Consider the following 14,239-nt stretch of genomic DNA (forward strand, 5'->3'; position numbering starts at 1 on the left):
TAACTTGAACCACCCTGAGCTGACTAAAATATGGATTAAAGTAGTGTTTAAAGGTATCATTTACAAAGACACAATAGAGTACTTATCTAACTGAGATGGCGGGATAAGATATTTCGGGGTTTGTTTGTTTTTTACTAGTACTTACAAAGGAAAAACCTGAATGGGGCCAGAGGCTGGATAGATTTCACAATGGGATTAGACATTTATAAGGTTTTTATAAGTTTTGTAGTTAGCTATCACTTACATTTACAAGTGTTATAAACATCTATGCTGTCAGGCATAAACTAGTCAACAATTGATGCGGGTTTCGAAATAGCTTTTTTCTTTGTTCAACAATTGTGTTATTGAGGTTCTGCCAAATCAAGGATCTGAAATTGACTCTCTGGCTCTGGTTCTCTCTCAGACTGAACATAAGCCAATAGTTACAAGGCCCAAGCTCAGCCATGTCAAATGGAACTTCCTAAAGGCTTTAACTTTCCCATCTAGTACTCTAGTATGGTAAGCATGAGCTGCTGGTCCTTTCTCTCTCTCAGGACAGGAGCTAAGGGTAGACTGCTATTCCACAAGTGTTTTGCTCCACATTCTGAAAGGTAATGGGTATCTTCTAGGCCACTTCCATGTCTCCATGACAGAAGATGAGGAGTTCCATAGGATAACACAACAGAGAAGGCTCTATTTCACACAATGGGCCACACTTTTTGGTGGGACTACAGGGAGGACCTCCCCTAGAGACCAAAAGGCTTGGGCAACACCTTGAATTCGTGATGCAACACCTTCAACTGGGTGTCGAAGCAAACATGTATTTTTTAGTTATGCTAAAAAACCAATTTGCCAGCATACTTATACTGCAGTTTCATGTTTTATGGTTATTGTATTTTAGTATTATTATAAAGCGATGTACTTTATTATTTTCATTTTGTGAGCAACCTAGTGAGCATTATTATTGGTCAGCCAATATAAATTGCTGTAAATAAATAAAACATATCAATAGTGTGCAACTATAAAGTTTACTGGATCACCCACCTCACAGTGCAGGACCATCGACATATTAAGTGTGCAGATCAACTCACAAAAGCAGACCACAAGAACATTACTGTGAGGTGCCTATATAACCAATAACAGTAGATGGTGTGTGTAAGTAAACCAAGCTATGTGTTTGGTTGATACCTCTCCCCAACAGGCTGTGAAAAACTCCAGAATGACCTCTTAAAAATGGTGGACTGGCAACAAAAGAGCCAGTTCAATGTAGAAACACAGTTCAGTGGCAAATCACATGCTTTGTGTGCATAAGCTCCCAGGTTCCATTTTTGACATCTGCACTTAAAGGAATCAGGAAGGTAGCAGATGACAAGAAAGACTTCTGCCCACCCAAGACCCTGGATAACCACGGCCAATCAGTGCAAACCAGCCTGGGCTATCATGGACCAATGGGGCTGTTTCATACGTTTACATATCGTTGTTCAGGTTCAATGCATGTAAGTGAAACACAATTTACGAATGAGGCAGAAACCCCCAACTTCACATGTGCAGCTCGAATTGGCATGGCTAACCAGGAATGACATCTTGACAACAAGGTGGGTAGTGCAGTGCAAATGTTAACTCAGTCTGCAAGAAGCAGTGAAAAAGGCAACAGAAGGATAATACGACATTTATATAACCAGTGGTTAGGGCTGTATTTTGCATAGTGTGTACTACTACTACTACTACTAATAATAATAATAACAATAATTTTATTTATTTATATGCCACCCATCTGACTGGGTTGCCCCAGCCACTGGGGGGCTCCCAACAAAAATAGTAAAAACACAATACAACATCAAATACTAAAAAATAGGATAAACGTATCCTATCTCAGATCAACCCTAAAGCTGGAAAAGGTACAAAAGGGACAACAATGATCAAGATATTGAAGCACTTCCCTTATGACATATGGTTTGGGAGGCTATTCTTTTAACAGGAAAAAAAAGACTACTAGTAAGGACCCAGTGGAGGCTTAAAGGATAGAGAAAAAGGGAAGTACTTTTTCACACAATGCATAATTCACATGGATTTGCTGCCACTAGATGTGCTACAGGCTTAGATGGCTTTGACAGAAGATTAGGGAGGGGGGGAATCGTGTTTATTAGGTCAGTCATGGGAAGAGTTGAATGAGAACAGCCAATCTAATCCAGCATTCTGTTTCACACAGTGGACAACCTGATGCATCAGTCCTCTCCCACAGTTGTCCTCTAGCAAGTGGTACTTGGAGTCATGCTGCTTTTTGATCTTGGATATAGTATCTATAGCCATCATGATTTGTAGCCACTGAAAGCCTTAAACTCCATGAAATTGTCCAATGCCCTTTTAAAGCCATCAAAACCGGTGGACATCACAATGTCTTCTGGTAGTGAATCCCATGGTCTATGTATAGTATTATTTCCTTTTTTTAATTGCCATTATTTTCACAACATTCAGCAGCTACAAGCTATGGTGACAAAAATGGAGCCTCCAAGTTCCAAGTACCAGTTGCTTGATGCAAAGAGCAGAAAGGCATGTTCATGTCAAGTCCTTCTTTGAGGTTCCCCCCACCAAAAGTCTTTGTTTGGCCAACAGGATGCAGAACTATATGGACTTTCAGTCTGCTCCAGCAAGGTTTTGCTTCTACAGTGGTACCTCGGTTTAAGAACAGCCCTCTCTACGAACTATTCAGTTTCACACCCCGCAAAACTGGAAGTAGTGTCCCGGTTTGCAAACTTTACCTTAGTCTAAGAACGGAATCCAAACGGTGGAAGGGCACTGGCAGCGGGAGGCCTCATTAGGGAAAGCCACCTCAGTTTAAGAACGGTTTCAGTTTAAGAAGGGACTTTCGGAACGAATTAAGTTCGTAAACCGAGGTACCACTGTATTCTTAAAATACTAACCTAATTATTCCTTCTGAACTCCAGATAGGGTGATCAATAAGACTGGGTATAGGCAGTAGTCAGAACTATCACAAAGGGAATCTTACTGGAAAGGAAAGCTGAGCTTTATCATGTTTTGCATCAAAAATAATTCCCACACAATTTCACTGTAGGATTGTCCTGTAGCAAAACGGATGATCTAATCTCAGTAAGCAGAAGATGCCAAACTAGATTATTCTTTCCCTACTAAAATCTGTTAAGAGTGCCTATATTAAAATGCACCACATTAATAAAAAAAACCTGATCCTTTTTTTTTTTTTTTGCAGACTACAAATATGGAACATATCAGTGGGGTAAAAAAAAAAAGCAAAACAAATAGTAATTTGACCAACACTGATATGTAAATGATTTCTATTTTTTTAACAAAATGTACACTAGACAGCATCTTAAAAAGTAGAGACATCACCTTGCCAACAAACGTCCGTATAGTAAAAGCTATGGTTTTCCCAGTAGTGATGTATGGAAGTGAAAGCTGGACCATAAAGAAGGCTGATTGCCGAAGAATTGATGCTTTTGAATTATGGTGCTGGAGGAGACTCTTGAGAGTCCCATGGACTGCAAGAAGATCAAACCTATCCATTCTTAAGGAAATCAGCCCTGAGTGCTCACTGGAAGGACAGATTGTGAAGCTGAGGCTCCAATACTTTGGCCACCTCATTAGAAGAGAAGACTCCCTGGAAAGACCCTGATGTTGGGAAAGATGGAGGGCACAAGGAGAAGGGGACGACAGAGGACAAGATGGTTGGATAGTGTTATCGAAGCTACCAGCAGGAGTTTGACCAAACTGTGGGAGGCAGTGGAAGACAGGAGTGCTATGGTCCATGGGGTCACGAAGAGTCGGACACGACTAAACGACTAAACAACTAAACAACACTACACTCCATAATGAAAGGATATGAAATTGAGAGGTTAACTAAAATTACACAATTTTTATTGAGAAAATGTGCAGATCAGATACAGCTTTCTCCTACGTTACCCCAACTGCTACTAAATAACAAGAAGATGATGATGATTCACAATGCTACAAGCTCACGAAGCAAAATGACAAAATACTGTCCCTTCTGGACCAAGGAATGAGTTACTTGAAACACCACCAATTGTTAATGATTTAGAATAAAAGCCTTTCATAAACAGGGCTGCTGTCCCTAATGCAGTTGACACAAAGTGTGGAAGAGAGGCAAAGAATTAGCTGACAGCAGAGCAACATCTGGATATATGAGTTGAGAGTCATAAGAGAAGAGAAAGTGTATTTTTAGGAATAAATATAGCTCAGCTATTGGTAAGTGATAAAAAGGTAAAGGGACCCCTGACCATTAGGTCCAGTCGTGACCGACTCTGGGGTTGCGGCACTCATCTCGCTTTATTGGCCGAGGGAGCCAGCGTACAGCTTCCGGGTCACGTGGCCAGCATGACTAAGCCACTTCTGGCGAACCAGAGCAGCGCACGTAAACGCCGTTTACCTTCCCGCCGGAGCGGTACCTATTTATCTACTTGCACTTTGATGTGCTTTCGAACTGCTAGGTTGGCAAGAGCAGGGACCGAGGAACGGGAGCTCACCCCGTTGTGGGGATTCGAACCGCTGACCTTCTGATCAGCAAGCCCTAGGCTCTGTGGTTTAACCCACAGCGCCACCCGCATCCCCTATTGGTAAGTGATGCTCCCCACTAAATTCAATAGCTGTTACTGAAGAAGGAAAGGGATAGGGAAGGAGCATACTTTTGACTTACCACTGGCACCAGCTTCACACATAATGATTTCCTCAGAAAACATGTAAGTGCAGACATTATACATGCATCTTTAAGAACTCGCATTCACATACATGTATCTGGCCCAATCTGTTGGAGTTACAACAGTATGTGAGCTGTGTTACTGAGCTTGTATACATATTTGTATAGGCTGCAGGTTGTCTCCAGGGTTACCTGAATATTCCATCTGCTAGTCTCTGGAGACCCCTTCATGGATCACTGCCTTGCTGTGGCGAAGGGGCTTGAAGAACTCAGAGAAGCTATGAACTATGCCGAGCAGGGCACCCAAGATGAACAGGTCATAGTGGAGAGTTTTGACCAAACGTGATCCACCTGGAGTAGGAACTGGCAAGCCACTCCAGTATCCCTGCCAAGAAAACTCCATGGACAAAGACAACAGGCATATAAAAGTTATGACGCTGGAAGATGAGCCCCTCAGGTTGGAAGGCGTCCAACATGCTACTGAGGAAGAGCGGAGGACAAGTACAAGTAGATCCAGAGCTGATGAAGCAGCTGGGCCAAAGCCGAAAGGACGCTCAGTTGTGGATATGCATGGAAGCGAAAGGAAAGTCCAATGCTGTAAAGAAAAATATTGCATAGGAACCTGGAATGTAAGAACCATGAACCTGGGTAAGTTGGATGTGGTCAAAAATGAGATGGCAAGAATAAATATTGACATCCTGGGCATCAGTGAGCTAAAATGGACGGGAATGGGCGAATTCAGTTCGGATGACTATCATATCTACTACTGTGGGCAAGAAACCCGTAAAAGAAATGGAGTGGCCCTCATAGTCAACAAAAGAGTGGCGAAAGCTGTACTGGGATGCAGTCTCAAAAATGATAGAATGATCTCGATACGAATCCAAGGCAGACCTTTTAACATCACAGTAATCCAAGTTTATGCACCAACTACTGGTGCTGAAGAAACTGAAATTGACCAATTCTATGAAGACTTACAAGACCTTATAGAAGTGACACCAAAGAAGGATGTTCTTCTCATTATAGGGGATTGGAATGCTAAAGTAGGGAATCAAGAGATAAAAGGAACAACTGGCAAGTTTGGCCTTGGAGATCAAAACGAAGCAGGGCAAAGGCTAATAGAGTTCTGTCAAGAGAACAAGCTGGTCATCACAAACACGCTTTTCCAACAACACAAGAGACGACTCTACACATGGACATCACCAGATGGGCAACATCGAAATCAGATTGATTATATTCTCTGCAGCCAAAGATGGAGAAGCTCTATACAGTCAGCAAAAACAAGACCTGGAGCTGACTGTGGCTCAGATCATCAGCTTCTTATAGCAAAATTCAAGCTTAAACTGAAGAAAGTAGGAAAAACCACTGGACAGGTAAGATACAATCTAAACCAAATCCCTTATGAATACACAGTGGAAGTGAGGAACAGGTTTAAGGATTTAGTTTTGCTGGACAGAGTGCCTGAAGAACTATGGGTGGAGGCTCGCAACATTATACAGGAGGCAGCAACTAAAACCATCCCAATGAAAAAGAAATGCAAGAAAGCAAAGTCGCTGTCCAACGAGGCCTTACAAATAGCGGGGGAGAGAAGGCAAGCAAAATGCGAGGGAGATAGTGAAAGATACAGGAAATTGAATGCAGATTTCCAAAGAATAGCAAGGAGAGACAAGAAGGCCTTCTTAAACAAGCAATGCAAAGAAATAGAGGAAAACAACAGAATGGGAAGAACCAGAGATCTGTTCAAGAAAATCGGAAATATGAAAGGAACATTTCGTACAAAGATTACCATAATAAAGGACAAAAGTGGTAAAGACCTAACTGAAGCAGAAGACATCAAGAAGAGGTGGCAAGAACACACAGAGGAATTATACCAGAAAGATATGGATGTCTCGTACACCCCAGGTAGTGTGGTTGCTGACCTTGAGCCAGACATCCTGGAGAGTGAAGTCAAATGGGCCTTAGAAAGCACTGCAAATAACAAGGCCAGTGGAAGTGATGGTATTCCAGCTGAACTGTTTAAAATTTTAAAAGATGATGCTGTTAAGGTGCTACACTCAATATGCCAGCAAGTTTGGAAAACTCAGCAGTGGCCAGAGGATTGGAGAAGATCAGTCTACATCCCAATCCCAAAGAAAGGCAGTGCCAAAGAATGCTCCAACTACCGCACAATTTCACTCATTTCACATGCTAGCAAGGTTATGCTTAAAATTCTACAAGGAAGGCTCAAGCAGTATGTGGACCGAGAACTCCCAGAAGTGCAAGCTGGATTTAGAAGAGGCAGAGGAACCAGAGACCAAATTGCAAACATGCGCTGGATTATGGAGAAAGCTAGAGAGTTCCAGAAAGACATCTACTTCTGCTTCATTGACTATGCAAAAGCCTTTGACTGTGTCGACCACAGCAAACTATGGCAAGTTCTTAAAGAAATGGGAGTGCCTGATCACCTCATCTGTCTCCTGAGAAATCTCTATGTGGGACAAGAAGCTACAGTTAGAACTGGATATGGAACAACTGATTGGTTCAAAATTGGGAAAGGAGTACGGCAAGGCTGTATATTGTCTCCCTGCTTATTTAACTTATATGCAGAATTCATCATGCGAAAGGCTGGGCTGGATGAATCCCAAGCCGGAATTAAGATTGCCGGAAGAAATATCAACAACCTCAGATATGCAGATGACACAACCTTGATGGCAGAAAGTGAAGAGGAATTAAAGAACCTTTTAATGAGGGTGAAAGAGGAGAGCGCAAAATATGGTCTGAAGCTCAACATCAAAAAAACAAAGATCATGGCCACTGGGCCCATCACCTCCTGGCAAATAGAAGGGGAAGAAATGGAGGCAGTGAGAGATTTTACTTTCTTGGGCTCCATGATCACTGCAGATGGTGACAGCAGTCACGAAATTAAAAGACGCCTGCTCCCTGGGAGAAAGGCGATGGCAAACCTAGACAACATCTTAAAAAGCAGACACATCACCTTGCCAACAAAGGTCCGTATAGTAAAAGCCATGGTTTTCCCAGTAGTGATGTATGGAAGTGAGAGCTGGACCATAAAGAAGGCTGATCGCCGAAGAATTGATGCTTTTGAATTATGGTGCTGGAGGAGACTCTTGAGAGTCCCATGGACTGCAAGAAGATCAAACCTCTCCATTCTGAAGGAAATCAGCCCTGAGTGCTCACTGGAAGGACAGATCCTGAAGCTGAGGCTCCAATACTTTGGCCACCTCATGAGAAGAGAAGACTCCCTGGAAAAGACCCTGATGTTGGGAAAGATGGAGGGCACAAGGAGAAGGGGACGACGGAGAATGAGATGGTTGGATGGTGTTCTTGAAGCTACCAGCATGAGTTTGATCAAACTGCGGGAGGCAGTGGAGGACAGAAGTGCCTGGCGTGCTCTGGTCCATGGGGTCACGAAGAGTCGGACACGACTAAACGACTAAACAACAACAAAGTCTCTGGAGAAAGTGACAATATGACAGTTAAACCGTTGCCTTGCTAGCTTGATGTTCTTTTCAATGCGTTGTAAATAGTTACAGTCATTTATGAAGTTTTTTAATACGTACTTCAGTTGCATGTTGAATTTTTTTTTTCTGTCAACACAATCATCTGTGTTTCATATATCTTTACAAAAGTGTGGGAGGTGCAGGGGGTGGAGAGAGTAGGGAACAAAACAGAAATATTGAATTCTTATAGGAAAGTGTTTCGGCTTCCACCTTCTTCAGCTGCTGTGATGTAAATTAAAGGGTGTTGTAACTGAGGTAGCAATTATAGAACACTGAGGATGGAATATTCAGCTGTGTTGCATTTGCTCTAACTGCTCTTTAAAGCTGAATTGCAGCAAACACTATCCGAGTGTTCAGTGGATTGCCGTTTGCTCCAATTCAGCTTTAAAGAGCAGATTTTCACAAGGAAAACTCGGGAGCAAAAACAGGAAAGGCACTCAGACACAGAGCTTTAAAGCATAGACCATGCCTAGAAAATGAGGAGGAAATTGTGTATGATCCCTGAATTGAAGCCATGCGGTGATGTTAAGCTGTCATACCTATATACCCATCTATATTGTGATATCAAGGCTGTGATTTCTTGGGTTGAAGTGGTTTGCAGCTGGTTAAACCCCATGACCATTTCATAGAACTAAATAGTCTTACAAAAAATACAAAGTCAGCTAGATAATGCATCATTATCGGATTTAATTTATATACCGCTTACTTGCCAAAACGGCTTGTGAGCAGTTTCCAAATACAGTATAAAATCAGTTGCAAAATATGGTCACACATAATTAAAATATACAATAAACAATTGCATCAAAACATTAAAATGACTATCCATAATTAAAATGAATGGGTGAAGAAGCCCATTAAAACAGCATAACAATTAAATAAAACTTTGAATCCTGAAATATAATTATTTGGTACTTATTTCAATAATGCAATTTAGTTTTTTAAATGCATATTTGCCAAAATACAAGAAATCCAAAGTAAATCTTGAAAGCATTGCAATGGGAATGAGAGAAGCTCCAAAGTCCACTTTCCACCTACAGGTACAGATGTTCCCCTGGTGTGAACAAGTATAACGTGCTCCTCTTTGTGTCTAAATCTATCTGATTTAATTTCCATCAGGGGGAAAACTGGAAGTGCAAACTCTTGTACATACTGTGATGGGGGCGGGTGTATGGTTGGATGTGCAGTATTTTGGACAGTATCTGTGAATTAAGACAGCAATGATGGCAGAAAAAAAATTCTGAACTACTACAGTGATGATTCTTTAGAAGTTCCTTTGCCATTTTCTGTTTCAGCTTTAAAGTAGAAAGTATTAAGTGACTGTAGAGGTACAGTCATACCTCGGGTTGAATGTGCTTCGGGATGAGCGTGTTCGAGTTGCGCTCCGCGGCAACCCGGAAGTAATGGAGTGTGTTACTTCTGGGTTTTGCCACATGTGCAGATGCTCAAAATGACGTAACACGCATGCACAGAAGCGCTGAAACGTGACCCGCGCACGCGCAGACGCACGGACATGGGTTACGTTTGCTTCTAGATGTGAACAGGGCTCTGGAATGGATCCCGTTCGCATCTAGAGGTACCACTGTATCTGTGTCTGTCGTGTGTGCGTGTGTTTGCATAACTTATCCGTTTCACTGCTGCTGTTTGCAGCCTTTGCACACAATTCTTTGATCTTATAAATGGTGTGGATTAATTAATTAATCTTGAATCCCTGCAAGGAATGGTGGTGAATGGGAGAAACTAGAGAGAGAGACAGCCCCTCCTCTTATAGATGAAATTGACAAGTGGTCGTATAAGAGTGCAGATCAATTTCTCCACCACAGCCAGGGGAATTCTCTGGATTTTCCTCTCCAGTGAGTGGGCACAGCCCAAGTTAACACCTGGCAGCCACATTTCAGACCAGTCTCAGTTTCCAAGTATTCTTCAAAGGCACACTCATGCAGAGCACAGTACAGAATGTATATTGCACAATCATGAATTACCACTTCAGTATCATGTCTGTTTGGAAAACAGCACAGCTAATGCTGTCATCAGCTGTCACATGGGAATCCTGGACCAGCGTGGACTCAAGAGCACAGCCAAGTTCTTGTGCAACTAAATTTCCAGAATGGGCAGCTGGATATACAAACTGTTGGGGAAACGAGAAGGAAGACGGAAGAGAAACACAACCCTTTTCATGAGACTAGAAGGTGCCATCGTAAAAGATGAGTTTCTGTGGATATGTGAAATCATGGAATGTAACAGCAGAAATCTATATGGAAATAAAGGATAAAGTTTTGCACTTCCCTAATGAGAAATACATGATTAAGTGAGGGAAAATGTACACAAGCGTATTGGCTCCATCTCACCATCAAGTGCCACCAAGTAGCACCCATTCCATCTGACTGCAGAAGAGGAAGAGATGGGAAACAGGGCCACTCTAGGTTTTCCTCTCCCTGAACCCTTTTAAGCTGATCATTTAAAAAACTTTAACACTTTTAAGAACTGGTGCCTGAGCTTGCTTGTTTTCTTCTTCTCTCCTCCGCCCTTTTCCTTTTGTGTTGTGTCTTTTAGAATCTTGACACTCCAGGCAGGGACTGTGCTGTTTCTTACTGATTTTATGTAAGGTGCTCTGGAAGCAGAGTGGGGCAAATAAACAAAAACAAGACATTTACAAAAGTGACGGGTTTCTGTTCCTTCAGCTTTGCCCTGCTGCAAGCATCAAATGACAAGCTTTGTCTCTATTCAATTCTGGCCATATAACTAAACTCTTCTCCTGTAAAGCAGTAAGAAGTTATGTATTCAGAGAAAATTCATACAAAAGCATTTCATGAACAGATGTTAATATAATATTGCTACACATATTCATGAGTAGCTAAGTGCAAAAACGACTGATATAAGAATGTGTGTGTGTGTGTGTGTGTGTGTGTGTGTGTGTGCATTTGAGTCCCTATGAGGTATGTAACATAGCAGGCTAAAGTGAAAAAGTACAGGTACTCCCCCTTTCCTTTATCTCTGCCCCATCAAAATACATTACAGTATCATTTCCTTTTCCATCAGCTTTCACCTTAACCAATAAGATTCTATATTCTGTAGCCAAGCCCCCCTCCAGCATTCTCAATACCAGTTTTACTACATATACTATGTGGAGAGGATTGGATATCTGCATGCAATCTCGTGCAGAATACTAACCTTCATAGAATTAAATGGTTCGGGGGCTTTATTTACTAGGAAGTGCCATGAAACCTGCAAAATTTCCATACTGAATTCATGTGAAATCCATCTTTCTGAAACCTTTTACAGCTTGGCTTTCCAGTTCAGAAATGCTTGAGGTGTATAGTAATAATAACATAATTGAATCAAGTTAAAATCATGATTAAAACTATAAAACATGGTAAACATTAAAAACCAAGACTATGATAGTGCAAAGCTGCATGTGCACTTGGAAGAGAGCTAGATGTGCAATCAAATGTGCCTTTAACGTTTTTTGCTTTGTTTTAAATTGAAAAAATGCCTTGTATATTCAGCCAGGCATGTCACTCTGGCTTTGTATGCGGGTCTCCCCACCAACAGCTTTGCCATACTGTGGTGTATTCAACGCACTAAATTGTATATAGGTATTGCTATCAAAATGCCCCAAAGCTTGACAAAATGGAAAGCCTTTTAAGTGTCTCTCAAGCTATGGATCTGTTGTGCCTTTTAAGGGAGAGAATTCCAGCGCAGGCAAGACTTCAGATATTTAGAGGGGAAAGCAAATCTCACTGAAAGGTCCAAAGGCCTGCTCTTGGATATGCTGAAGTTTAGATTGCAGGGAATAAAAGTTCCACTGCCTTGCCATCACATTTTTTCATATATTTTTTTCAACTGGCAGCGCTCATACCATTTCAGTTGAAAAGCACTACTCCTGAAAAATAATCACAGATAGTTTGATACACAGGATATGGAAAGATTTTTTTATTTAGATTTTTTGTGGTGCTCTGCTCCACATGCCAAAGAAAATTAATCTCAGAAAGGGAACCTTGCTGAATCTACAGATCTTAGCAAAGCGGAGAATAAATGGGCGAAGGCGCTTCAATATATTTAAGGTAGTGTGCAAGCAATATTAACCAACTTTGCAAAAGCGCACAGGATGATGACACAAATGACAAAAAGAGCAATATGAGTCTGCCCTGGTGTTGAGATTTTCAGGGAAAGCCATTCTCAACGTCTTGTTACCAGGATGGGTGCAATGACGCTGGAAAAGAGCCCTCTTTGTGGTGGGGCCTCACTTATAGACTGCCCTCCCTCTAAGATGTGGTTGATGTGACTTCTTTTCAGTGCCAACTTAAAATATATTTATTTACCCAGGCATTTATGTGATGCCAGTTACTTGTGTTGTGCAGGGGGACAACCTACAACAGGGGTCAGCAAACTTTTCAACAGGGGGCCAGTTCACTGTCCCTCAAACATTTTGGGGGCCGGACTATATTTTTTTGGGGGGTGAAAAAATTCCTATGCCCCACAAATAACCCAGAGATGCATTTGAAATAAAAGGACACATTCTACTCATGTAAAAACACGCTGATTCCCGGACAGTCCATGGGCTGGATTTAGAAGGCGATTGGGCCAAATCCAGACCCTGGTCCTTAGTTTGCCTACCCATGACCTACAACATTATGTATCGCTGTATCATGTGTTTATAATCTATGTTTTTAACTGATGTATTTTTATCTGTTCCTGTTCAGGTGTATCTTTAAACTACATTTTTTGTTTGTAACCCACCTAATAATAGCAACAATGAATGGCAATATAGACATTTCTCAAATGAATAATAAACAAAGGTTGCCTGATTTATTTTAACCTAAAGCTCAGTGCATGTGAAGGAGATAAAATAAGTCATATTTTCACAAATAGCTGAAATTATATACCAATGAAGTTTGCACAGCTTGTATCAACATTTTCCACCAAGGGCTAGCACTCGCTACATTCCAAATATTAAGTGAATTTCAGGTGCAAGTCCAGTCTTTGGAATAATAATAATAATAATAATAATAATAATAATTTTTTATTTATACCCCACCCTCCCCAGCCAAGGCCGGGCTCAGAGCGGCTTACAAGCAATAATAAAAACAAGATGAATGATTACAACTTAAAAACAAAAATAAAATACAACATTAAAATAATGGAACATTAAAATATTAAAATGTAGCCTCATCGCAGGAGGAGAAGGAAAAGAAAAAAGAAAGAGAGGGAGGGAGGGAATCAAATTGGCTCCAAGCCAAAGGCCAGGCAGAACAACTCTGTTTTACAGGCCCTGCGGAAAGAAATCAGATCCTGCAGGGCCCTGGTCTCATGAGGCAGAGCGTTCTACCAGGCCAGAGCCAGTGTTGAAAAGGCCCTGGCTCTGGTTGAAGCCAATCTAACTTCCTTAGGGCCTGGGATCACTAGGGTGTTGTTATTTATGGACCTTGAGGCTCTCCGTGGGGCATACCAGGAGAGGCGGTCCCGTAGGTACGAGGGTCCTAGGCCGTGAAGGGCTTTAAAGGTCAAAAGCAGCACCTTAAATCTGACCCTGTACTCCACCGGGAGCCAGTGTAGCTTGAAAAGCACTGGGTGAATATGCTCCCATGGCAGAGACCCCGTGAGGAGCCTCGCTGCAGCATTCTGTACCCGCTGGAGTTTCTGGGACAGCTTCAAGGGCAGCCCCACGTAGAGCGAATTACAGTAGTCAAGCCTGGAGATGACCGTCGCATGGATCACTGTGGCCAGGTCGGGGCGGGAAAGGTAAGGGACCAACTGCTTGATGCGGCGAAGGTGGAAAAATGTCGCCTTGGCTGTTGCTGTAACTTGCGCCTCCATGGAAAGGGAGGCGTCAAGGATTACACCCAAACTCTTAACGGAAGGCAATGGCATTAATTGGGCCCCCGTAAGAGAAGGGAGTTGGTCCCTCATCCCCATGCCATCCTGACCTAGCCATAGGACCTCTGTATTTGAAGGATTTAGTTTCAATTGGCTCCCATGAAACCATCCAGCTACAGCTTCCAAGAATCTGGTCAGTGTGTTCGGGCCGAGTTGGTGTGGCCATCCATCAGCAGATAGAGCTGAGTGTCATCAGCATATT

At 42.1% G+C, this 14,239-nt stretch overlaps 1 protein-coding gene across 11 annotated transcripts in view; it reads right to left on the minus strand.

Moving 5' to 3' along the window:
• ZNF385D (zinc finger protein 385D) overlaps positions 1-14,239 on the minus strand; it is a 609,973-nt gene that overhangs the window by 157,481 nt on the left and 438,253 nt on the right. The window contains exon 1 of one of the 11 annotated variants that reach the window (XM_080974821.1): positions 4,667-4,816. The exons of the other annotated variants lie outside the window; for them this stretch is intronic. Within the exon in view, the coding sequence (XP_080830947.1) occupies positions 4,667-4,730 (64 nt within the window). The 5' untranslated portion in view covers positions 4,731-4,816. Of the gene's footprint in view, positions 1-4,666; positions 4,817-14,239 lie in introns of those variants that run through there. 11 annotated transcript variants of the gene reach the window in all.

This window comes from Podarcis pityusensis (genome assembly GCF_964106645.2).
Source record: "Podarcis pityusensis genome assembly, chromosome: 12".
NCBI lineage: Eukaryota > Metazoa > Chordata > Lepidosauria > Squamata > Lacertidae > Podarcis > Podarcis pityusensis.